General features: G+C 31.1%; 2 protein-coding genes and 1 pseudogene across 2 annotated transcripts; 2 read left to right on the forward strand and 1 right to left on the reverse strand.

The window, feature by feature from the left end:
- Positions 1–1,457: 1,457 nt before the first annotated feature.
- Positions 1,458–5,141, forward strand: LOC100247542 (protein NRT1/ PTR FAMILY 6.2). The gene is made up of 5 exons (XM_059740862.1): positions 1,458–1,906; positions 2,896–3,113; positions 3,209–3,756; positions 3,955–4,286; positions 4,430–5,141. Exons 1-5 carry the CDS (start codon positions 1,792–1,794, stop codon positions 4,978–4,980), a joined length of 1,764 nt encoding a protein of 587 aa, XP_059596845.1. The 5' UTR covers positions 1,458–1,791; the 3' UTR covers positions 4,981–5,141.
- A 457-nt stretch (positions 5,142–5,598) lies between these two features.
- Positions 5,599–6,556, forward strand: LOC132254657 (protein NRT1/ PTR FAMILY 6.3-like; annotated as a pseudogene).
- A 7,156-nt stretch (positions 6,557–13,712) lies between these two features.
- Positions 13,713–15,291, reverse strand: LOC100247325 (probable sugar phosphate/phosphate translocator At5g25400). The gene has a single exon (XM_002285119.4). It carries the CDS (start codon positions 15,125–15,127, stop codon positions 14,075–14,077), a length of 1,053 nt encoding a protein of 350 aa, XP_002285155.1. The 5' UTR covers positions 15,128–15,291; the 3' UTR covers positions 13,713–14,074.
- Between the last annotated feature and the right edge of the window lie 11,016 nt (positions 15,292–26,307).

Here is a 26,307-nt window from a genome sequence, read left to right on the forward strand (position 1 = left end):
TATAAAATTTAATTATAAAAAAATAATAAATTTTTCATAGGGAAAGAATATATAAACAAACATGTTGAAAGAATATACATGTAAATATATACATTATTTGAAAAACTAAAAAAATATATGCAAAGAGTTAGATTATTAGAAAACACTCGGTCGATCCTAAAAGAAAATTATATGTAAACAACTAGATTATTATATATAAAAAAATATATAAACATCTACATATAATCGATTGTGGATTAGAAATTGTTTTTTTATCTCTATAGTTAATATAAAGGTTTTTTCATGTAAATTTCTTATATCTTTTTTTTTTATTACTTTGATTATTCTTAATATCTTTAGATTTTAATTTGAATTAATTCCTCATCGCTTATATTTCAATTTTTAAAAACACTCTTTAACTTTTTGAGTGTCAACCTATTTGACAAATGATTTTTCAACTTGTAATATTTTATAGAAAAAAAATTCATATATAATGAAAATAATATCAAACACGTTCTTAATAATATTAAACGCATTCTTATCTAATAAAAAGTAACTAAAAAAATCTTTTTATTTATTAATGGTCGAATTAAACATCAATTTTCAAAGTTTTGTATACTCTAATTACATCATTTCCATAAACGCATAATTCTCTAAAATTATACTTTACCATAATTACATCATTTTCCATAGAAGCATAATTCTCCAAAATTTTAATTATGATATTAGATTTAGTAACTACTAACTACGTATTAATTTGGTCATTTCCTGTCCACGTGCTGTAATGCAACTTGGATAAAAATAAGGGAAAATTATCTTTTGGGGGTACATGGGCCCCCAAATTAACAAAAGGTCCATATAACTCTTCAAATTGAGTTGAAGGATATGAAATAGTAATGGACAAATATACCCTTTAAGAACACATATAAAATATTTTATAAAATTAAGTTAAATAATTTTTTTTCAATAATTTTTTTTTCAAAAATACTAAATTAAATAAAAGTAGTTTTCAAAAAAATTAAATTAAATATTTTTTTTTCAAAAATATTAAATTAAATTAAAGTATTTAAAAAAAATTAAATTAAATATTTTTTAAAATATTAAATTAAATAAATTTATATTTAAAAAAAATTAAATTAAATAAATTTATTTTTAAAAAAATTAAATTAAATAAAAGTATTTTAAAAAATATTAAATTACATAAAAGTATTTTTTAAAAATATTAAATTAAATAAAAAATATTAATTTTTTTCTCAAAATCAATAAAGGGCAATTTTGAAAATACTGAAAGATAATATCCTTCAACTCAATTTTCATACTTTTATTGGGTCTTGGGCTCAATTTGAAGAGTTACATGGACCTTTTGTTAATTTGGGCCCATCTACCCCCAAAATATAATTCTCCCTAAAAATAAATAAAAATAAAAAAAGAGAAAAAAAAAAAAAAGGAAAAAGCGATTTCATCATCCAGATGATAAGTATCGGGTGCAATGATTCACGGCGGAAGCTCTGAAGAAGTGGAAAAAGTCATGCTCAGATCGATCTACCCCGTGGCATTGGCGGGAAACCTGCGTTGATGTCTAACATCCTACGCACTCTATTGCTCTTACCAGCAACACCCATTCGACTTCCGTCATTTCTGTTCGCGTTTTTCAGTCATTCTTCCATTGCTTCTTCTTCAGCTTTAATCAGGTGGGAACTGTCCTCACTATATCCAAATTCAGAAGCCTGTTTTCATGCATTCGGAAGAGCCTTACATGAATCTTGCAGGGTATTTGATTAGGTTTTTGTTTATTTTTGCGAGCTTCCGGATATGGAGATGGAGACTGAGGAAAGGAAAGCGCTTGTGCTGGATGCCTATGATTACAAGGGTGCTCCGGCAGATAGGGCTCAAACTGGTGGTTGGGTTTCTGCAGCTACGATCCTTGGTAAATTCCCTTTTCCTTCTTTCTTTCTAAAACGAAAACATTAATGTGAATGCATAGTGGTTCCATAGATGGATGTAGGTAGGTTTCTTTCTAAAATGAAAACATTAATGTGAATGCATGGTGGTTCCATAGATGGATGAAGGTAGGTAGGGAAGGCTGAGATATTCGGTTGGGATCTTTACAAGTAAAGGTGAGAGTCATAGGTCATGTTTGGTTAAAAAATATAAAAATAAATAAATAAATAAAACTAAATTAATTAAATATAATTAGTTTTACTGTGATATTTTAGATTTAAAATATAAACAATTTTCTTATTACTTAGTAGAGAGGTTATAAATGTAGTTTTAGGTGATGGGTCTCTTTATATAAAATAAAATGTGGTTTAATATTTTTAGTAATGAACATCTAGTTATAACTTACTAATTTCATCAAGCAAAAAAATGAAATTTTCGAATTAATTTGAGTATGAATCAAATCTAGACCTCGAAGAGTACTAAAATAACTTACTAAAATATTATAATAATAGTATATAATTCAATAATATGCCACCATTTGTCCATTCAAGGGAGTGATTAGAGAATCATGCAATAATAGCTATTCTTGTTGTACTAAGTAATCCTATTTCAATCCAATTGAAATTGTTTGCCCCGATGGCCTTCAACTCTAACTGTCAAACAAAGGACTATCCCATATACTTGATGATGAAGTAGGTCAAGCCCACCACCAAGGTGCAATAAGTCCGCACCAATCTCAGGCAAAGCATTTTCTATCAAGCACATTCCAAGGAAGTATAGACCACACTCAATACAAAAATATTAATCTTAAGCAAATTATCTCTTGAAGAAGATGGAGGCAACTATTTGAAAGTGTCCAGACGGAATTGTAATCTCTATCACCCATCTTAACATTTTGGAAATGACCTCTCTTTTCATGCACAATATCAAATTTCATGCTTCCATCCCATGATACTAACATCTACCTGAACGTAGGTATTGAAGTATCCGAAAGGTTTACCACGATGGGAATTGCAGTGAACCTGGTGACATATCTAGATAACACAATGCATCAACCTAGTGCAACCTCTTCAACTATTGTAGCCAATTTCTCAGGCGTATCTTTTCTTCTGTGCTTGTTGGGAGGCTGTGTCGCTGATTCTTTTCTAGGCCGGTATTGGACCATAGCCATTTTTGCAGTAATTGAAGCACTGGTAACTATTTTGCAACCACGTTGTTTTAATTGTTGTTGAAATTTTCAATTGGTCACTATATTGATGAATAGATGACAACTAACTCTACTGAATAGGGTGCATGCGTCTTAGCCATCTCCGCAACACTGTCACACCTGCGCCCGCCTCCTTGCAACCCTTCGGTAGCTATCAAGTGCGTAAAAGCCAACAATTTGCAAATGGGTGTTTTCTTTTTAGGGCTATTTGCAATGGCACTCGGAATTGGGGGAGTTAAATCCAGTGTTTCGGCACTAGGGACAGACCAGTTTGATCAGACGGATGAGAAGGAAAAAACTCAAATGGAATACTTCTTTAACAGATTTTACTTCCTCATCAATATTGGAACTATTCTAGCTGTTACGTTACTTGTTTACATACAAGACGAAGTGAGTCGCGGTGTGGGATATGGGATTTGTTCGGCTGCTATGCTTATGGCAGTCATAGTATTTTTATCGAGAACTAGAAGATATAGGTATAAGAAACTTACGGGAAGCCCATTGATTCAAGTTATTCAAGTCATCGTGGCTGCGATACAGAAAAGAAAGCTTGAGTTTCCATCTGATTTAAGCTTATTATATGAGGATTCTTCTGCAAAATCAAAGATTTGTCGTACAGATCAGTTTCGGTAAGCAGCTTATCATCTTGATTTCGTCTTTTTGACATGGATTTTGCTTCTCTGTTTTTGTAAATTTAGAAGCATATTTGCTTCTGTTACTTGAAAACTGTTGTTTAGAATAGGTTTATGAACAAAAAGCTCAAAACGTCATCATGTTTTCTTCATATTTTCCAGGACGTTTCTGTGAATTATGTTCTTTTATGATAGGTGGTTGGACAAGGCGACTATCAGAAGCGATGGGGATCTTGGAAAAAATGGATCAGAAACTCCAAATCCGTGGAGACTAAGCACGGTGACAAGGGTGGAAGAGCTAAAAATGATGATCAGACTACTGCCAATTTGGGCCACAACAATCATTTTTTGGTGTGTTCATGCACAAGTGATAACTTTCTCGGTGCAGCAAGCTGCTTCTATGGACAGATCTATTGGAAAATTTCATGTGCCAGCAGCCTCATTTTCTGTCTTCTTTATTGGGGCAACAATGATCACTCTCGCCCTTTATGACCGCATGGTCATGAAGAAATCAAGAGGGAGTCGAGGTAAATTCATGCAAATCAAAATAATAGAATGTCCACAGCCGGTCATGATAACTAATATTATACTCCCGCCTCTTCTTTCACATCCTTTCACATTGTTATAACATTTGTTCATTATCATGGGTTTAAATATTCTTGTTGATCAGGTCTCACAAATTTGCAAAAGATAGGGCTAGGCCTTGCAATCTCTGTAATAGCAATGGCAGTTGCAGCAGCTATGGAGCAGAAGCGTTTGAAAGTTATTAGAGCCAACAGAAACACCCCTACTTCAACTCTGCCCTTAACCGCCTTCATATTGATTCCTCAGTTTGCAATTGTTGGTATTGCAGAGGCCTTTATGTACAGTGGCCAGCTTGCTTTCTTCATTAGTGAGGCACCAAAAGGGATGAAAGCAATCAGCAACAGCCTCTTCCTCACTACTATATCTTTCGGTTACTTTGTGACTACCATCTTGGTCGACCTCATAAAGAAAATTACACCAGGCAAAGATGGTGGACACGGTTGGCTAGCCCCTAAGATTAACGACAGCAGATTGGATTATTTCTATGCTCTTATTAGTGTGTTGAGCTTCATCAACTTAGGACTGTATCTTGTTTGTGCTAGATGGTACAAGCCCAACTCCAGTGAAAATGCCAAGGATAGTGATGTTAATGCTTCTCATGATGAAGAAAAGCCACAGGATGTGTCGAATTCATAATTCATTAGATGCTTCTTATGGATGTCAACTAAGGATCATAAGTAAATTGCTCCCTATTGTTAATCATTTGATAATCAACGTCATCCTTTGATAAATGATCGATCACTAGAGTCAGACTCAATCAAATTTGATCAATATGGTTTTTTTTTCTTTTTTTTGTTTTGTAAAAGTGGATAACTAAACTAAGAATTCTCTTTCTTCATCATTAATTGAATCAAGTGTTCACAACCCGGGAGTCTATTTTTTCGTCAATCCAATCACCATATTTACATTTTTTTTTCTTATCAATTGATATAAGATGCCTAAAGCAAATAATTTGGAACCTTGTAATATGTATTCAATAAGCTAGAAAGATCCTTAATGGTTTAAAGGGTCTAAGTGCATGTAGTGCAATCAGCTCAGTGAATATTTATTAAGAGAATGATATGTGTATAATCTTATTTGCTCATGCATATTCACTGAGAACTCAACAATCGAATTTGCAATTATTGTAGCATATTTGGGTGATTTGAATTCTGTTGGAACCCTAAAATCTCATAAGGATAACTTATTTGAATAGATAAGGTTTACTCCTACATATGGTGAAATATAAACTTTCATGGATCACCTAACCGGACAAAATTTAAATTTTGATCCAACTAACTTATGTAAGTCTATTAGCATATAGCTGTGGAAATGGAGAAATCTATTGTATCAGATGCCTTTGATTATAAGGGTGCTCCTGCTGATAGGGCTAAAACTGGTGGTTGGGTGTCTGCTGCTATGATTCTTTGCAAGTTCTCTCTTCTTTATTTATTTATTTGAAATGAGTGAGTCTGGAGGTAGGCATATGCTTGATGAAAATGATTCACTGACCATTTTGTACTAACCGGAAAGATTCATTTGTCTAAAGGTATTGAAATATGTGAGAGGCTTTCCACGCTGGGAATTTCAGTGAACATGGTGACAAATCTAGTAGGAACAATGCACATACCTAGTGCAACTGCTTCAGTCGTTGTAGGATATTTATCAGGATCCAGTTATCTTCTGTGCTTGTTGGAAGGCTTGCCGATTCTTTTCTAGGCTGGTATTGGACTATACTGGTCTTTATTCAATTATTCCTATTCTCATACTGATGAAAATGAGACCATGCAGGAACTTCATTCCAATATTGCTAGAATTTGAATGGATCATTTTATGTAGGGTTCTTGCATTTTGGCCATTTCTGCAACCCTTCCAAACCTGCGGCCGCTCCCTAGCAACCCATCACTAGGTGTCAAATGTGAAGAAGCCAGCACTCTGCAAATGGCTGTTTTCTATATAGCTATGTATACATTTGGGGTAGGGGTTTGTGGAGTGAAATCAAGTGTACTTTTCAGCACTAGAAAGAAAAAACTCAAATGGCATACTTCAACAGATTCTACCTCCTCATCAGCATTGGAACCATACTGGCTGTTACAGTGATTGTGCACGCTCAAGATGATGTGAGTCATGGCTGAGGACATGGCATTTGCTCGGCTTCTATGTTTGTTCCGTTGTGTTTTTGTGGAAGACTAAAAGATATAGGTACAAGAAATTGATGTCCTCCAAGTTATAGTTGCTGCTATAAGGAAAAGGAAGCTTGAGTTTCCATCTAGTGCTCGCTTACTGTACGATAATTCTCACAAGTAATCAAGGATTCATCAAGCATATCAGTTTCACTATGTAGTTTGATCATAGATAACATCTTCTTAGTTTCCTTGTTTTGAAAATCTTGGACATAAGTTGGGTTTTCCTTATTAAATATAAAGCACATGTTGTAACAAGATATTTTTTCTGCAACAAGTGGTAGGACAAGTAGAGTATCAAAACTGTAAGGACATCCCTTTTGTGACCACGTGGCAGATGGCCTCGGCCCCACACAGTGCCCTTCTATTAGACATGTGGCATCCCTCCATCTCTATCTGGACAAGCGCAAACAGGTCGAAACACCCAATCCGGCCCCTAAGTATCAATGGCCGGCTACTTTGTGTTCTTCTAAGAGTGTATGACACATTCTAAGCAGGTTCCCTAACCAGTTCCCACGAGTAATCATTTTTCCCCCTGGCAGAAGTACACTCGACGGGACGTCTCCTTGTCCTTTCAGGTGACTTGCTATGCTCTGCACCATGCCACCTGCAGACTGAGGTGACAGGCTAGCCACTAGGTCGCCCCACCAACAATCTCTGTCAGCCGCCTGAAGGATGATGATTGCTCTACCATCCTCTGTGTTGCCATCATGACTACGAAATTCAAGGAGTCATCTCAGCACAGATGTGACAAGGCTCCAAACACTATAAAAGTCTTCCTATTGCCCAAAGGCAAAGAGGGGGAGGGTATTCTAATCCATTATTTCCCAAGCTCCTAAAAAATGGGGCATTCTCTCTAACTACTCATCTGACTTGAGCTTCGGAGGGTGTGTCCGAACATCTTGTCTGGACATCTTTTTGCAGGAACAAGGAAGAAGCGCTTCTTTCAGTTGACTCAACATCAACAAAAACCAGTGGGGATTACAAAATGGAAGGATTTGAAAAACCAAATCCATGGAGGCAATGTACAGTGACTAGGGTGGAGGAGCTAAAAATGATGGTTAGAATTCTTCCAATATGGGCAACAACGATCTTTTATTGTACTATACATGCACAAATGGTAACCTCCTCTGTGCAACAAGTTGCTACCCTAGATAGATCTATTCGAAAATTCAAGTGCCTCTAGCTTCATTCTTTGTCTTCTTCACTAGGATCTCCACTGGGACAACAATGATCACTCTCGCCATTTATAACCATTTGATTATGTCTCTTCTGTTTCACTCTGTTTCCTTTGTTCATGATCAATTAGTCCAGTAATGACCTCCTCGGTTTGTAATAGTTGGTATTGTAAGGGCCTTTATATACCGTGGTCAGCTTGCTTCCATCATTAATGGATGAAAGCAATCAGCAGCAGCCTCTTCCTCACAACTATAGCTTTATGTCACGGACTTAGTCTATTCTTAAGCTCGTGCGACACTTAAACAAGTCAAGACACTTGATCTTGTTAAGTCAGCCTTACTTTCCAATGCTTAGCTTGCTAGGCTAAGACACTCGCAACTCAAAAGTTTTAGAAGGTGTAGTAGGCGACTTTTAAAGAATGTAAGCTTTATTGCTTTCAAAGGAAGTTATACAATCCTTGGGAAGCTCACTTGCTTGGTTGGTTAGGTTCTTGGGTGGTCTTAGGGTGGTGCCTTGGCCAAATGAGGCCCTCACCTATTTATAGGCACCAATGGAACTCTTTGGAACCTTTGAGGGATCCTTACAAATCAAGAATATTCTAGAACTCTCTACACTAATCTATGTACAAGCTTATATACAAGAGATCTCTAGAATTCTCTAGAAAGCCTTTGACTCCTCTCATGTTTTCCACCATAGTGTAGAGATGTGTGGACATTTCTGGGCATCTCTAGAACCTTCCACACTCTTCCCACCAATGACTTAGTATAGATGGCTCCAAGAGTCTCTAAAAGCTTCCTGGGCTCTATATAAGCTCATGGGGAGGATCATTTGAAGCATCCTGTGACATTTAGCTTACTTTCTGACGAGCCTCTAGGTCGACATCATAAAGGAAATTACAAGAGGCAAAAATGGCAAACATGGTTGGCTGGCCCCTAAGATTAATGATCGCTTGATTTTTCGTTGTTTATTAGATCAAAACAAAATTTATAACCTAATTCACTATTTTAGAGTAGCTTGTACCCAATCAAAAATGGTTTTAGTACAAACTACTGTAGTATAGTAGTTTTTAGGTGTCGTCCATTAAAATTGATTATTCTCGGTAATTAAGGCTTAAATGAGATGATAAAAAATGATTGTGATCAAAGTGAAATTGATTTGAAAATTCATGATGAAAAATCAAGTTAACAATGGTCTAAAATTGAGAAGAAAAATTAAATATAAAATATAAGAAAATTAATATGACGTGAAATTCGCAGAGTTAAGATTTTCTAAAAAACAATTTCCAATATAAATAGATGTTAATATCTAATTTTCATCAAGTTAGATTGAAAACCTAAATTTTCATCTAAACCGATTTTTTATTTAGCGTTAGATCTAGATCTAATTTCTCTTCAAATTAAGTCATTTAATCCAAGAGATCAATTCAAATCATATATTCAATTCATCTTAAATTATCTTTCAATGATTCACATAATGCAACTATTCAATCTCATCAAATCTAACTTTAAGAATTTGATGAATCTACCTAGTTTGCATTGTAGTAATCATCCAAGACAATTTGAAGAGAAAAATCCCCAAAATTCAATTAATTAATCAATTTGATCAAATTATATTTGCAATTCAAGCTCATTTCTCTAATTCACCATAGATCTTACCTCTAGATTCTCCTTCATCCGAGAAAAACGAGATTTAGCCACTCATACTTGAGATTTGGTCTCACAAGACATGTTTGGCTAGTGAGAAAATGAGAGAAAATGAAGGAAAGTGGAGAATTTTATAGAGAGGAAATCTGGAAAATTCTATAATTAGAAATGTCTAAAAAGTTTTTAAATGAGAAAATCAAATTTCTATTTATAGGTCAAGGTCAAGTGGACACTTGGCATCATCTAAGAGATCTTCCGGAGGCTTCTTCACTAAGAAATCTAGAGTTTAGTAATAAAATAGTCATTTCGCACGAGATCCAACAATTTTGCATGATTGTGCGAAATAAAAAATGCAATAGCAGCAAGTTACGCCTTCTTGGAGCATTTCGTACTTTGCAGCAAAAATTCCTTCTGGTCCATTTCGCATAGTCATGTGAGATTTTCACATGATCATGCAAACGGAAATATTTAATTTTTCAACTCCTTTTTGTCATTTTTTCCATTTCTTTCTTTTGAATCCCCCTCAATCACTTCCAAATCAACTCCAAATCCCGGTCCAAACCAATTGCATTACTTCTTTCAGTATGCATTTGAATCATCATCCAGTTTATTTGTTATCTTCAATTTGATTAATCTCTTTTGTCACCAATTTATCAAAATTATGCCTTGAAATGACTCCAAAACTTCATAAAACTAGTTAGTAACTCTTGCAAAGGTAACAACATGTTAATTGTGTTTTAGGCATAATTACTACTCAAAAGATGTGAAACTCATGAGAATTATTATCTAAAATATGCTTTTTTTGAGTAGTTATCAATTAACAATAGCAAATTGGATTATTTTTATGGTCTTCTTAGTGTGTTGAGCTTCATCAAAAACTCGAGCAAAAATGCTCTGTATTGGGATGTTAATGCTTCTCATGAAGAAGAAAAGCTATAATGCTAACTTAAGGGTAGAGACATTTATTATTGATTCCTTTAGGCTATGTTTGGTTAAGAGAAAAAAAATGTTAAAAAAAATTATTTTTTTCATGTTTGATTTTATCATGAAAAATATAAAAGAAAATCAAATACAATAATAATTAGTTAGACAATGTATTTTTTTAAATCTATTTTTTATTTTCTTTCACTTATTTCTTTTTAATTTTCCTCTTTATTTTCTTTCCCTCACATTCTCCTTCAAATTTTCTAGGAATCAAACAGTGTTGAGGTATTGAAGTTGTGGCTTCCTATACTGCACAAGTTCCTTGTTACTTTATTAGGATTACTTAGAGAACTCCACAAAACATGACCGAAGGGTCGACTACAAGAAGCAAGGCTTCGTAGACTCAACAAGTCGCTTATAGAATGCCGACTACTAAGTGAAGACTTTGAAGTTTCTTTAATAAGTGAAGGAGGAAGGGAAGCGAAGCTTAGCGAGCTTTATAAGGCCGACCACTACATAAGCCGCTGGCAGGAGAAGCATGCATGTAAGCATATTTCTCATGAAAATTACAGAAAAAGAACTGCAAGAAGAACAATTGATCATTTGAAATAGTTAACACCTCCAATCTCTCCTGGATCTAGTTTGATCCTAGAGATAAAGAAGAAAAAAACAGAAGAGGAGTAACAACTAACAAAGAGTAGGCAAAGCAGAGCATATCAGTTTCATTGGCAAGCAGTTAGGATGCCAAAGAGAACATAAACAAAGTAAGAAACAAAGGCAACCCAAATTTTAAAAACCAAATTCTATCTAATTATTTCAGTGAGATCGAAGTCACAATCTGTGTTTTAAATCACATTGTATAGTAGTAAAAGAAACAATTGTTTTTTGATGGGTGAAAATCCAAATTTTTTGTTCAGATTTTACTCAGCTTTGCAAAGAATAGAGATTGGCTTTTCCTTCTCCATGATAGGTAGCTGCGGCATTTTTTGGTGCCACACCAACACATAATAATCAGCCTCGTCCTCAAAATTATTTCGCCTGGTTTAGTGTTATGGTGACCATAGTGAAGAAAGTCTGTGGAGGCAAAGATGGACACACAATTGGGTAGTCTAGCAGCTTAACAAGAGCAGAGCAGATTGGGCGTTTTCTATCGGCTTTTAAATGTGTTCTCGCCTCTGCTAAATTGGGGTTCATGTTGTTTCACTAGTTATACAAGACAAATGCATCCATGGATACTGAAATTATATTTTCCCCTCCAGCAGAAAATACCTAAAACCTTTTGTTTACTTTTGCATATTGACAAACGGCTGCCCCTTTTTTTGTCTTCACTGTACAGCAGCACAGGTTTCTTATCCGGAGAAGTAGCAAATTTTTTGGTCGCCCCTGCCAGACGACTTGTATAAAGCCGCCCATGAGGCTTTTCTAGGAGAGACATTAACATCACTATCCATCTGATTTGGAATTTTCACCCAAGTTTGGCTTGTGTCATGCTTTTTCACATCTAGAGGAGGAAATTTGTATGCCATTTTATTCTTAATTTATCATATATTTGCTGCAGGCCTTTCACCGGTAAGCATGTGTGGTAGTCATATTGACAAGGATCCTCGGCTCATTACCAATGATACCACCAGGATGGAGAGAATAATCCACGTACGTGGCAGAAATTCCACAATAATAGCATTTTTTTTCCATAAGCAACAGTGCAAGACATTTATTCTACAAGAAAAAGTCCAAGAGACTTAAAAGTAATGAACGGCAAATCACCCGACTCATAGCTACGAATAAGCCTAAAGCATACAAAAGACTGAGGAAATGGGTTTTCCAATAAGAAAAATACAAGGGTGACTCTTCTGTCTAGCCTACAGGTCCTTTTCCAATAACAAAAGCTTGGACCTTCCCCAGAAGGAAACAAGAAACATGACCCTCTAAGGGCGGCAAGCAAGCATATTCCACCATTTATTCGTTGCTGATAATTTCTACTTCCCAGTTCAACAACACTTTCTGATGAGAGTTAAGCAGAGAATTAAAATTGAAGAGATGCAGCAAGTTCAGCAGTTGGCTTCCGAGGAATAATGCCGCAGGCTCTGTATTAGGAAGATACAATAGCGTGGTGAAGATGGTCTCCTAGCAATTGCCAGCAACAAGGAAATGAAGCCTGGTTAACTTTTTTTGGTTAGGTTATATGAGTACCATCCTTAGAACATTCAACTTTGGTAATCAACAAGACCCTCCACTTTTGGGAGGAAACTCGGACTATTTTTTCATTAGGTTGTAAAAGCATCATAGTTTGTTGAACATGTTTGAAAAATCAGCATGGTCCACCAGTTTGGTTGAACCTGAAAGAAACTCGTCCTGACATTTTGTTGCTAGTTTGACACTTCAAAAGCTATGTTCATATCTCATTCACTTAAAGTCAAATTCATCCCACTGATTTGGCAGAAAAGATGGATTCAAGTCGATATTTTGTTAATAGGGACGTACTATTAGGGAAAAGATGAAGCTTAAAATGTAGGGCATGAAGGACTCCAATAGGCGGAAAAGAGGACATAGAAGGGCTTCTGATATAAAGACAAATAAACTAAACCTTTAGGACGGTAACAACCTGTGGAAAAATCAACCAAAGATAAGTCGCTCTCCCTTGGGGAGTTCCTAGGACCACACAAACAAAAACGAGGAAGATAGAATTCTGTCGATCTCCTGCTATAACAGCACCACACTCTTTCAAAGTCTTCATATCCCACTACCAAAACAATTAATACCCATAAAAAATATAACCAGCCTCAGAATACTACATATATAGGGCCGGCATAATGGATCGAAGGATCAGAGCACAGACAAGCGGATCTATTTGTATCTTTTGAGAAAAAGTTTGGATATCTATAGAAATCATTGGGATCAATGTGGAATGGATCATTAGTCATTCCACAAATCAAGTTGCAAATCATCATGCCAGAGTTGGGCAAAAGTGTGGTGGGAACCACAGACCAGACTAGTTTGTATACTTCAACCTCTATCGCTCCAACCTTACCTCGTGGAAAAAACATATCCTGATGAAGCACTAGAATAAGATCTGGTTTCGCCTGGAGATATGCAATTTCGGTAACCCAAGGAAACTCAACTAGTTACAGCACCCCCATCCCCTTTGTTATCTGATGGCAATTTTCTTTATCAACTAGATTATGGTATAAATGATAGGAAATCAAGATATCTTTGTCCCAACAACCGAGACATGATCAATTTTCTGAAAGGGGCAAGTCTTTCACCCATACCAGTTCCAGCAGTTCTATTATCCAATCATCAATAGACTATCATATTTTAAATCACCGGATCCAGAAAGATTAGAGCCTTCCAAGCTTGATGAACTCCATATTGAACAGTTTAAACTTTTCATTTTGTTTAATATTATTCTAAGCATCAAGCTGCCATTTGCGTCAAAATAAAAACTAAGAACAAGGTAGCATCAACAAAAACAGAACCGAGAATATTGAAAAACCCCAATAGGAAGAGTTCCAAAATATGTAGGACATTTCACCGTAGAGCAGACGCAAAGTGCTCTCAACGTTTTTTTTTTCTCTAATCACAGATAATAATGATTACATAAGCCAAGTACCATGGAGTAAAAATAAACAAGAAGAACAAAATAGTAGGAAAAGGGGAGAAATTAAAGAGAATTATAAGAGCATATACCCATGACAAAACCTGCCACATTCTGATGAGCAACCTAATTAAGATCCGTTTTTAGCTGCAAATCATCAAAGCCCTTTTTCTCTTGCAGATCCATTTTCTTTTCCACTCCCTTTTAGCTTTCAATTAGTTGCCAAATCAACCCTGTGATTCGGTTCGCCTACCTGATCCTTCTCCTTCCCTCTCCTGCAACAACCTCCCGGCCTCCTCATCAGCCTGGGCCGCCTTCTTCTGTGCCTCCTTTGCTTTCAATGCCTGCAATTTGGAATGATTATAGTAGGCAACCCCTAGGAATGCAAGCCCGTAGCCGACCAAGTTCACCGGCGTCACTGTGTCCTTGATTACGGACCACGAAAATGCAATCAACAGCCAATCCTTTACAACCCCAGCAACGTTCATGGTCAAAGCCGAGGTCTTTCCTACCAGCAAAAACACCGCCAAGTTCAAGGCGAAAGCACAAAGCGAATTGGTCCCGAAAATCACAAAATCTAAATGAAAACTCGAATTCTGCTTCAAAACGGGGAATTCCACAATGATCCAAGGAATAAACAGAAATCCCAAGCAGCAAGGAGCCACGTAGTAAAGCGAAGTGATCGGATTTAGGGTGATGCCCTTGGAAGTCAACAAGATCTGGATCAAGACCAAGCGTGTGGCCTCGAAGGCGACGGCACCCAGCTGCAGAATCACGCCCCAAGAATCGAATCGCGCCTCGCCGTAAGCCGCGATGGCCACTCCGACCGAGATCGAGACCATGTTCACCATCGTATCAGTCTTGAAACTGTCCTTCTTGAAGAGAACACCGATGGAGTAGACCGCAACAGGCATCAGAGCCTTGAGCATCTGAATGAAGGAAACCGAGAGATAAATATACGCCGAGTTCGAGAACCACAGCGAGAGCGAGTACAGAGCTCCGATTGGAACCACAGACGAGATGTAAAGCTCACGCGACATCGCAACGGGCTCCACCAGCTTGAGCACTCGCACTAGAAGGTAGGCAATAGAGGAACAAAACGCCATATGGATCATAGTAAGCGAGATCGGAAAGGGCCAGTTGTACATCTTACGATCGAGTATGTACTTGTTGTACACGATCACAGTAAAGCTGAGGAAGATCCAAATCCCAACATAGGCATATGACAGCAGGATCTTCTTCATCACGCCCTCGCTGAGAGACGACGCCCCTTTCCCCATTGTTGCAGACCTCCAAAAAAACCCTAACCCTAATCAAGGATTTTGGGGGGGTTTCTGTGAGAGAGAGATGCAGAAGAAGCCTGGCACCGGCAAGGGAGAGAGAGAAACGGAGACTTTATTTATTGGGCTTGAAGGGATGATGCAAGCGGACAACTTAGGAAAAATATAAACCCCTGATGGGCCTTTTAAAATCGTATTTTTTTACCCATTGTTGACCTTGACTAATGGACTTTTCATCCTTCTGAATTAATTACGCTCATTTTTAAAATTAAAAACAATATTTTTTCCAATATTTTTTATCAAAATTAGAAATATTACCCAACATAACCTTAAAACCTTATCTTTTACAAAGAAAATCCATAAGTATCCATTTAAATCTCCATGCCTAATTTCTTTTTCTTTTTTTTTAAAGATATTAATAAATTTATGAAAAAAGATTAATATCCAAAATATTTTATCATATGATGGGCACACATATGATTCATAAGTAGTAACATTAAGGGTAGAAATTTACCATATGGTTTATTACCATATGGTTTAGAAATTTACCATTTAAGAAATAAAAATAAATTTTTTTCCAACGGAATTTGAAGTAAATATATACATTTTTTAAGGGAGTGGGTGAGGGTTGGAAACGCTCTATTCCGAATACTGAGTCACGCTTAACCCATTCCCTAATGTTAATTGGTCACTGGCATTTGGATTTATTAGGGCTTGTTGACCCAATTATAAAAAATTAAGATGGAAAGTGATTGGGTTGGCGTAAGAATTGGGTTTGCGGCCACCACCTTCACTTGGGTGCAAGCCAATTCAAACTTCTAATTGGATTTCTCAAAGTGGGAGTAGTCAAGAGGGTGAAAATGCACTTGGCTTTCCATTTTTTTTATTGTTTATATTAAGAAAATATAATATTTGTCTTTAATTTAAATATTAATATTTTTTTCATTATTAATTTGGCTTCGATTATGATATTGTTGGAATCTGTGCAACGACTAATGGTAAAAATTGGAGAAAATGAAAAAAAAAGACACGTAGATTTAATGTAGTTTGACAAATTGTCTATATCTACGAAACAGGAAAAAAGATTTTCATTATATATCAAATTAGGGTTATAATTATATTAATCATTAGGTAGTTAAATTTTAAAAATACCCCTAATCGTAAACTCTGAAGTCGTAGGGAAGATTGAAAATGTAGATCTTGAGAGAAATGTGGTGGTATGAGAATATAAATATAGGATTGGGTGATTTGTTTGAACAAAGTGGAAAAGGTATGAATGGAAGAAATGTTTTGATATTAATATCCATTGGATTCGAAAATTGAAATGCACAAAGTCACGTGATGGGCATAGAAACATTGACATAAGGGTCAATGTCTTACGTTGGCGGCATAACCATAAGAAAAAGTCGTGGGTGGAAATTGGGACACGTATAGGACCCTGTTTGGTGTATTGACCATGCATTTAGGGGACCTCTTTGTGCCCTTTGCCTTATGAAGAAGGCCAACCTCATTAAGTCATTGTATATTGATATTCTAACTCGGGATTGGGAAACAAACCTTAAATCCAAAGTATTGTTACAATATTTTAAATATTTTATCTTAATCAAATAATAAAATAAAAACCCTTGTGACTAGGATTATTTTTTATTTGAAAAAATAAAATTTAATTTTTATCATACTAAAAATTAAATTTTGGTAAAAATTAGTGTGACTCTTATTAACACACAAAAAATAAATAATTTGAATTTTTTTAAATAAATTCATAATTTATCGATAAAAAATAATTTTGTAATTTAAATTAATGATTTTTAGACTTGAATGTTACAAAAATAAATTTTATTAATTTTTAATTTCATTTAATAAGGTTTTTAAATTTTTAATAATAATTGTGAAAATCGTGTGGATAAGGGTAAAGTGATAATTTTAAAGACCACAAAATAATAAAGTGTGTTGGAGGTGTTTGAAAGCCCCTGTGGTTGAAATGTTTTTGGGAAAATGCAAGAAAATAAATAAATAATTAAAAAGAAATAAAAAATAAAAAAATAAAAATTAGGTTTAAATTTAATAAATTATTTTTATATGTATTTTTAAATTTATTTTACTTATTTCTCTCCATTATAGTAAAATTAAGTAATTTAAAAATATATAAATTTTAAATTAATTCTAATTATATTTAATTTTCTTTTATATTTTTTATAGTGAAATCAAATATAAAAAAAAATCATTTTTAGTAACAATTTTTTTTCATTTCTTAATATTTTTCGAGAACCAAACATAACCTAAAATAATTTTTATAAGCTTGGAATAGCACGAAGATACGAGTTTGACTAGTTTGCACAAATTCGACTAGCTCAATGATCTAAAATTACGAAAATATGATGGTTAGATTATGGTTAGATTTTTCAGAAATATTGAAAAATGTTAGAAAAAATTTTAATAAAAATATTCATAAGATGAAAATTAATTAAAACTCAAAACTCATAGTGGTACTATAAAATCTTTTAAAAGATGACAAAATAAGTAATAATGTATATTGGATTTCTTTCCAAATTGTGTGTGATAAGATTTTCAATATTTAATAATAAGACTTGTGAAAATCATATACGTATTTAGTATTAAAATAATAAACCATTTAATTTAAATATATTATATTTGAAAAATAATAACGTATATGATTACTTTTTTGTTTGGACTTGTTTACGAGTTACTTATAAATTAATATTTATCATATATTTAATTATTTAAAATATATTTATATAAAAAAAACCATCGTTAAGTTATGATGACGTTTTTGTATTAAATTTTAAACTGTGACTTATCATATCCACATTGGATAATAAAGTTTATAACACTATATAATATGAACTCCTCTTGACCTTATAGAGCTTTTTAAACTTAAAAGTAAATAATATCTATATCTAAAAGAAAAATAATTAAAATTATTAAAAATTATATTAAAAATTAGAATTTTCGAAAACTTTATTAGAGTGTATTTGAAAGTATTTTTAATCAAAGTATCTTTAGCTCAAATGTTTTTTTAGAAGCATTTTCGGGATAATCATTTATCAGGTGATTTTGAAAGTAGTTTTTAATTTTTTGTTTAAATTTTGTTAAATTCTTAGAGTTTGTATGATAATACTTTTAGAAATTACTTTTAGCATAAAAACACTTAAAAAAAAATCACCCTATTTGGTAAAATTTGAAAAACGTTTTAAAAAAAGTGAAAAATTGTTCCTGGTTTCTTAAAAACATACGTTATCAATGATTTTCATACAAACGATTCAATGAGAACACTTCAAATAAAATATACTCTAAAATGCACTCTTAATTTTTTTTAAATGTTTTTAACACCATAATTCAAATATATTTTTTCATCCATACTAATAATAATAATAATTAAAAAAAAAAGACCACTTTGAGTAAAAACAAAGCTTCCATTTAAATGGACAAATATGGTTTGATTTTCAAATAAAGGTAATTAAGATAAAGTCAACTTAGAGTCTGGGGTAGGAATTCTAATAAATGATTTTAATTTTTCTAACATCTAAAATTTTGAATGTTTCAAGTGTTAAAAGAATGGAAACACTTTGTAGAATTACTAATAATCAGATTCTTAATCCTATTTAAACATGACTTGACATCATCTCTTGATTGTTTACAATATATTTATAAAGTTGATATAGTTAAGCCTTAAGCTTCCATTAAGTGCATCATCTGTCAAATCTGGCTTAATTGTTAAAAATTAAGAGTGTATTTGGGAGTGATTTTAAAAAGCATTTCTAAATTTTTTTAACACTTAAATGATAAGCACTTCCTAGAATCATTATCAAACAGGCTATAAGAGTGCATTAACCCATGATTCTATAAATCACTTTTAATCTAAAAAGTGTTTTTTTTATAAGAAAAAATAGGCTTTTGATTAAATTTACAAAACATTTTTAAAAACTTGAAAAATCACTTATAGTGTTAAAAAATCATTTATAGTGTTTTTCAGAAAACACTTAATAGGTAATTCTTTCAAAAACACTAAAAGTGCATTTGACAAAAAATTTATTCAGTGTTTTTCTTTAAAAGTAATTTTCAAGAATCATCTATCTTTAAAATTGAGTTTTTTTATATTTTTTAATTTTTTTTAAATACCTAATTGTTTTTAAAAATATTGTTTTAAACTAAAAACGTTTCTTATTATTCCCGTGAAACCCTTCGAAAAATTATTTTCTTATTATTAAAGAATTTCAAAGTATATTTGGTTATAACAAAAGTTCGCTAAATTTTTAAAGCCAAGAGACACCTTAAAAAAATAATGATAAAAAAAAAGAATAAAAAACAAACAAACAAACAAACAAACTTAAAACTTAATTTCTAATTGGGCGAACTGCGTACGTGGAGTTAATCTTACGCTGGGCGAACTTAGCGGGTTGGACAGGCCCATCCAGAGTTGGGATCTACGTCGGCCGGCCCATAATTGAATCAGGGCGGCCGCACGCCCCCAAGTGTAAATCCCACAAAAATCCTAGAATTTCAATCATTACCCAAATTTCATATCCTCTCAATCTACATGAGATGTGCAGTGCCCAACAACATTCATTTTCTACCTACTCAGTCACTGCCACCATTAATAATTTCTCACATCCCGAGTGTCCTTTTTTTTTATAAAAATCCGTACGTCCGGGCCTACTTCCAACCAAAGAGCGCCACGACTGCCCGAAAATTGTTGGTCCCGGGCGCATCCGAACTTTGTGTCACGCGCCTCATCACCTTCCTGTCTTGGCTTTTTCACTTTTTGCTTCATGTGTTCTTGATGCAGGTCCCTAAATCAATTAAATTTTCTTAGTTTAAAACTTAAAAATAATTGAATATAAAAACTCAAAAAATATTTTTTTTATAAAAATTATATTTTGATCCATGTAAAATGTTTTTTAAAATATTTAATAAAAAATTTATCATAGTTTTAAAAAATCATGATTTTGATTTCAATTTCAATATTAAGCTTCGAAAAAAACCATTAAAAAAAATGTATCATGACAAGATCATATGTTATGATTATTATAAGTAGTTTGAAATGAAAGAAGACAAATTATTAAATTCTTTGAGAAGGCGGCAATATCTTTTAAAGGGTGTCGCATAAATATATCATTTATAAAGTCTGCGAAAAAATAATAAGGGGCACTCAATTTATGACACGAGGAAAGTATTAGGAATTGGTGTTAAGCTCTAGTCCTTTTAACTTCTTATTCAAGTTGGAAACAAAAAATATTGTGAAAAAAAAATGTCAAATGGTCTTATTTTTAATCAATCACAATTATTTAAAATAGTTTGTGCTAAGAAGAATTTATTTTTCAACTTATTTTTTCTTTTTATAACATTTTTGTTATTTTATGAAGTTTTTCTTTTCAATAATCATTTCCTAAAATTTGTAAGGAATCTTATATTGCCCCTCTTACACCAAACTCTTCAAATTTCATCATGCTTATCATTTTTCTTTTTTTAACTTGAGTAATATTTCCATCTTGATTAGCTTTGTAAAAAAGTCCACAACTTGATTTTCAGGAAAAACAAAACTTAAATATGATTTCTTTATATTAGAGCTTAACAACCTAAATTCTACTTGGTTCAAGCCAAAAAGCTCGCAATGCCACATATGTGGTGAAGAAAAATAATAAGATTTTTTTGGGAATCTATGGTGGTAGCAAAGGGCTTGGGCCGATATAGGGTGTAAAGGCTTGTCTCCACAACATGAACTTTACTTATTTCTCTCCCACATACATACATATGCAATGTTGTATAGGATTTAGGGTTATGATGTTTGTGCATACGACGTTTATCCCCCTTTTTGTACCAATTTTTTATATAATGATTTTTTTTCTCTTCTCCTTGTGGTTTTTGTCTATTCTCATTTTTTAATATTTAATAAAAATATTACTATATTTCTTAAAATTTATGATTTAGATTTCAACTTCAATATTAAGCTTCTAACTAAAACTTAAAAAATAAATAATAATAATAATAAAAAATCTTAGATAAGCCCGTATGCCATAATTATGATAAATAGCTTGAAGCGAAAGAAGATGAATTATTTGAGAAAACTAAGAAATATATTTGCCTTTGGATTTCAACGTAGCGTTGATTGAAGACTATCACATAAATATATCACTCAATTTGTGACACGAGGAAAGTATTAGGAATTAGTGTTAAGCTCTTGTCTTTTTAACTTCTTATTCAAATTAAAATAAAGAATAATATGACAAAATAATCAAATGATTTTATTTTTAATCAATCAAAATTATTTAAAATTATTTGTCTCAATAAGAATATATTCTTCAACTTCCTTTTATATATATATATATATATATATATATATATATATATATATATATATATGTTATTTTATGGGGTTTCTTTTTCACACACTTTCCTTAATATTATAGAATCATTTCCTAAAATTTGTAGATTCAACATGTATTGTCTTCTCTCCTAATATAGGTCTCCTCCTATTTTAATTGACTTAAACATTCTTAATAATTTTTTTTATTATAGTGAACTAAAACATCGAAAAAAAATCTTTACAGTCTCCACACAAAAAGAATTAAATAAAATAAAATAATATTTATTATTATATAAAGTTTATCACGCACTATTTGGATGCATTAAAAGTTGCATAAAACATCCAACTTATGAAAGTTATTTAGAATATTCCAATGCTAAATATATGCATGTAATGTAATGAATAACTTGACTCATTTATATATTAAAAAAATATATTTTTAAAATTAAATATTATTAGAAATTATTAATTTTAAATTGTTGTTATTTATTTATAACAAAATAAATCAATTATGCTTTTGTAAGGATGCTAATATTTATATTTTTTATAATATTTATAAAAATATAATTTATGATTTTATTATAATATTAATATTATATTAAAAACCTATTTATTTATAATTATAAAATTATTTTATTTTGAATAGAACTTAAATTAAATTTAGCTTATATTATATAAATTGAATTTACAATATTTTTTATAAAAACAAAATTAAAAAATTTATTTTAAAAAATAACTTATCCAAACAAGTTTTTGGCTTTCTTTTTTTTTTTAAAAAAAAAAAAAAAAAACTTGCATTGGGGGAATCAAAATATCTTTTATCATATATGAATTGAAATTTCACTTACAAGTAAATTTCATTTATATTGGTGTGGACCGTGTTTTTTACATACGTCCCCATTTGTGACACTTGTTTTTTTATTGTGAAAAGACTGATTTTTTGAAAATTGAAGTTGTTACTTATTTTTTATTCATTTTTAAAATAAAAAACAAAATAATAAATAAAATTACAAGGTGACTCCTTTTTAAGGAAAATACTGGTCTACAAAAAACCAAGTCCAAGTTTAAAAATAAGGAATCAGGTTGCTTATTGGAAAAATACCGTAGGCTAGCATCCCTTTAAACCCTAAAGAAAATATCTTTACTAAGTCAGTAAAGGAAATTGCACCCCTTTAAATTAAAGAAAAGATCTCTACTAAGTGAGTAAAAAAATTGAGACAATTAATTAATTAATTATTTAATTATGATATTAAGAACAAAATGATACAAATAAATATATACAATTCAAGATGAAAATCAAATTGCAAGAATATGCAAAATAAGAATAGGAGAAACATGCAAATTGATTTATTAAATTAATTGAAAGAAAAGTTTATTATTTCAAAGATTAAACATATTTTCAAGATATTTCAAAAAGGGTTCATTCACATTGAAAAATAAATAAAAATTGAATTAATTATTTTAATTTATTCATTAACAAAAGGTTTCCACTTATATTCAACTAGTGATTTGATTCAATTTTAATTTGATTCAATTTTTATTTTAAAGAAAGTTATTTAACTCCTTGATGTTAAAAGAATTTATTGAATGCAATTTTATTAAAAAAAAATTATTTTATTTTATTTAGAAGAAAATGATTTTTATTCATTTTTTCTAGGAAAAGAATGAATTTTTACCATTTTATTTATTCAAGTATTTGGATTTAATTTTTATTTAAGAAAAGTGATTTTTATAAATTATTTAGAAAAATGATATTTTTTTTCTAACTTATCTTAAAAAGATGTTTTTATTAAATTTTATTTTCAAGCAAATTGATTTTTATAACATTTATAAAAAAACAAGAATTTTACAAATTTATTTGCAAAAAAAAATATTAAAATTCAATTTAATTTTATTAGTAGAAATGATTTGTAATAAGAAAACGACTTTTATAAAAATATTTACGAAAACACTTGAATCCCTTATTTATTTACCAAAAATAATTTATTATTTAATTTTATTAAAAAAATTATCGAAAAGTTTTTCAATTTTATTATGACTTAAAAAATAATCTTTGACCCTATAAAAAGATATTTCAATTTAAAGATTTCGAATTCATTAAAAAAATATAAAAGATGTTTATCCAATTTTATTAAAAAAATGGTTTTTCATAATTTTATTTATAAAAGCATTTCAATTTGGTTTTTGATTTAAAAAAATGAACTTTAAATTTTATTTTTAAAAAAATTGCATTTTCACTATTTTATTCAAAGGGAAAGAATTTTAGCTGACTTTTATTATAAAATGATATTTTACAAATTTCATATATGGAAAGATCTCGATTCAATTTTATTTATAAAAAGTCCATTTATAATTTTATTTATCAGTAAATTTATTCAAAAAATGATTTTTGCAATTTTACTTTAAATAAAGAATTTTTGTTAACTTTAATTAAAAAATATTTTTCTAATTTTATTTAAAAGAGGAATTCAACTTTTTTCAAAAATAAACAAATAATAAATATAATAAATAAAAATTTACAAGTTTATCTAAAAAAAAGATCTTAAATTTTATTAAAAAAATAATTTTTATTTTTATTTTCCTTTTACAACTTTTACTTGGAAAAGAATTTTACCTTAAAAAAAATGATTTTACAAAATTATCTAAGAAGAATTTTTGTTTAACATTTATTAAAAGAATATCGTTTTACAATTTTACTTGTAAAGAGAAAAAAAAAGAATTTTTACTTTTCTTTAAATAAATAAATTACAAGTTTATCAAAAAGAATTTTGCTTAAATAAAAACCTTTTACAATTTAATTTATAAATTAATTCTAAACCAAAATGATTTTCTTACAATCATTTACAAAAGTCTTTCAATCATTTTTTATTTAAAAAAAAAAAAAAGAAAACAATTTCTATTTGAATTACAAAATATTTTTTTAAAAAGAAGTATTTTAATTTATTTTATTTTTGCTTCCCAAATAAAGCTCAAAATAATATCCAAAAAAACTATCAACTCTACCACAAATATTCACAGAAACTACAGAGAAAATAGAGTCATGTTCCTCCTCTTCTTTGCTCCAATCTTCCCCCTTTTATCCCAATCAAGTTCCCCTCAACTTTCTGCTTGGAGCCCATGTCTTGTCTTCAATCACTCCATCTACCTCCGACCAATGCACTGTGTTTTTCAACAAACAATCAAGCCATGAAAGAGAACAACAAGGCCACATATCATAGAAAATAATTTATCAAAGCCCAATTTAATATCCAATAAATATACGAGCCTAAATCAACTACTATGCAAACCCAATATAAAGGTAAGAAAGAAGGTTGAAGCTTTTGAAATGAGGGTGGAAGGATGGGTGTCCTGGTGGAGAGATGGCGTTGGTGCTGCCGGCGTCAAAGCAACAATAGCCACTTGTGGTGAGCTTCACCGTGGATGTTGATGATGGGATGATGGTGAGATGTTGATTTTCACTTTTTATTTCTACGTACATATTTATAGAAGAGAAATAATAGAATCCAATTGTTATTTTTAACATCATTTTTACTAATGTAACATTTTACATTCCTAAACTATTTTCCCTTATTCCTTCTCCCCTCTTTCTTCCCTAACCTCATGTCCCAATTGCACCCATTTTTTATTTTATTTTATTTTTCTTTTCTTTTTTTCCCAACCCCACCCCGTATTTAAACATTCTTTTTCTTTTATTTTTATCTTCATTTTCATCTCTACCCACCCAATCCCCCACCCCACATAAACTTTGTTTTTTTTTTTCTTTTCATTTCTTTTATTTTTTCACACTCAATTGTTTTTCATATCCTTCTTATATTTTAAAACAAAATAATTTCTTTAAATAATAAATTATAAAATGATTTTTTCACCAAAAGTAAATTATGTAAAATGATTTTATTATATTCAATGTTTTAATGTGAAATTCATAACTCAATTTTTCTTACAAAAAATTAGTAATTTAGTAAATATTATAAACAAATAAAATAATTAGAATTTTATAATTATTATAAGCAAAAATTTATGTCATGAGGAATTTTCTAACTATTATAAATGAAAAGTAATTTAGTAACTATTATAAACAATAAAAAAAATTCAATTTTTATAATTATTATAAGCAAAAAATTTAGCCCAACCACCGTCGCCGCCGTTGCCGCCTCCCAGGACGTCGGAACCCCACCTAGGTTGCCGATTTTATTTTATTTTTGATAAATATATATATTTCTTTATAAAAAAATGAAAGTTATAAATCTTACTTAAAAATTGTCATCAGGTGATTGAATTTCATCATTCATTATATTTCGTATGTGATTCGCAACCTTAATCAACTAGAATTTAGGTTTAATATGTTGAGAAGAGGTTAGAGAGTTCTTTATTAAAAAGGGTATATGTAAAAAAAATATGACAAAAAAGTGTTACGTTTAGTAAAAGGAATGTTGCAAATAACAACCCCCTAATAGAATTGTTAGATTGGTTTTGTCGATCATTCTTTTGTACCGATTGGTACTATTTTTTATTTTAAAATTATTTTTAAAAATTATTTAAGTCATTGTCAAATTTAATACACTAAGTTTGGCTTAATTTGGAGTCATAAATTATTTTTAAAAATTATTAAACTCATTAACAAATTAACCATATTAAGTGTTGTTCATTCACCTAACGAGAAAAATCATACCTATTTTGGTCTCTACTATTAGTTGGATCAAATTTTTAATTTCAAATTATTTGTTAAAACTAATAGATTGGTTAAAACATCTAACATACTAACAGTTATCATGAACCTTATAAAAAAAATTAATACAAATTTTGTAAAAGAAAATTTTTCTTTTTATATGTTGTTTTCAAATTAAATAAAATGTTA

The sequence above is a fragment of the Vitis vinifera genome, chromosome 11 (genome assembly GCF_030704535.1).
Source record: "Vitis vinifera cultivar Pinot Noir 40024 chromosome 11, ASM3070453v1".
Classification (NCBI taxonomy): domain Eukaryota; kingdom Viridiplantae; phylum Streptophyta; class Magnoliopsida; order Vitales; family Vitaceae; genus Vitis; species Vitis vinifera.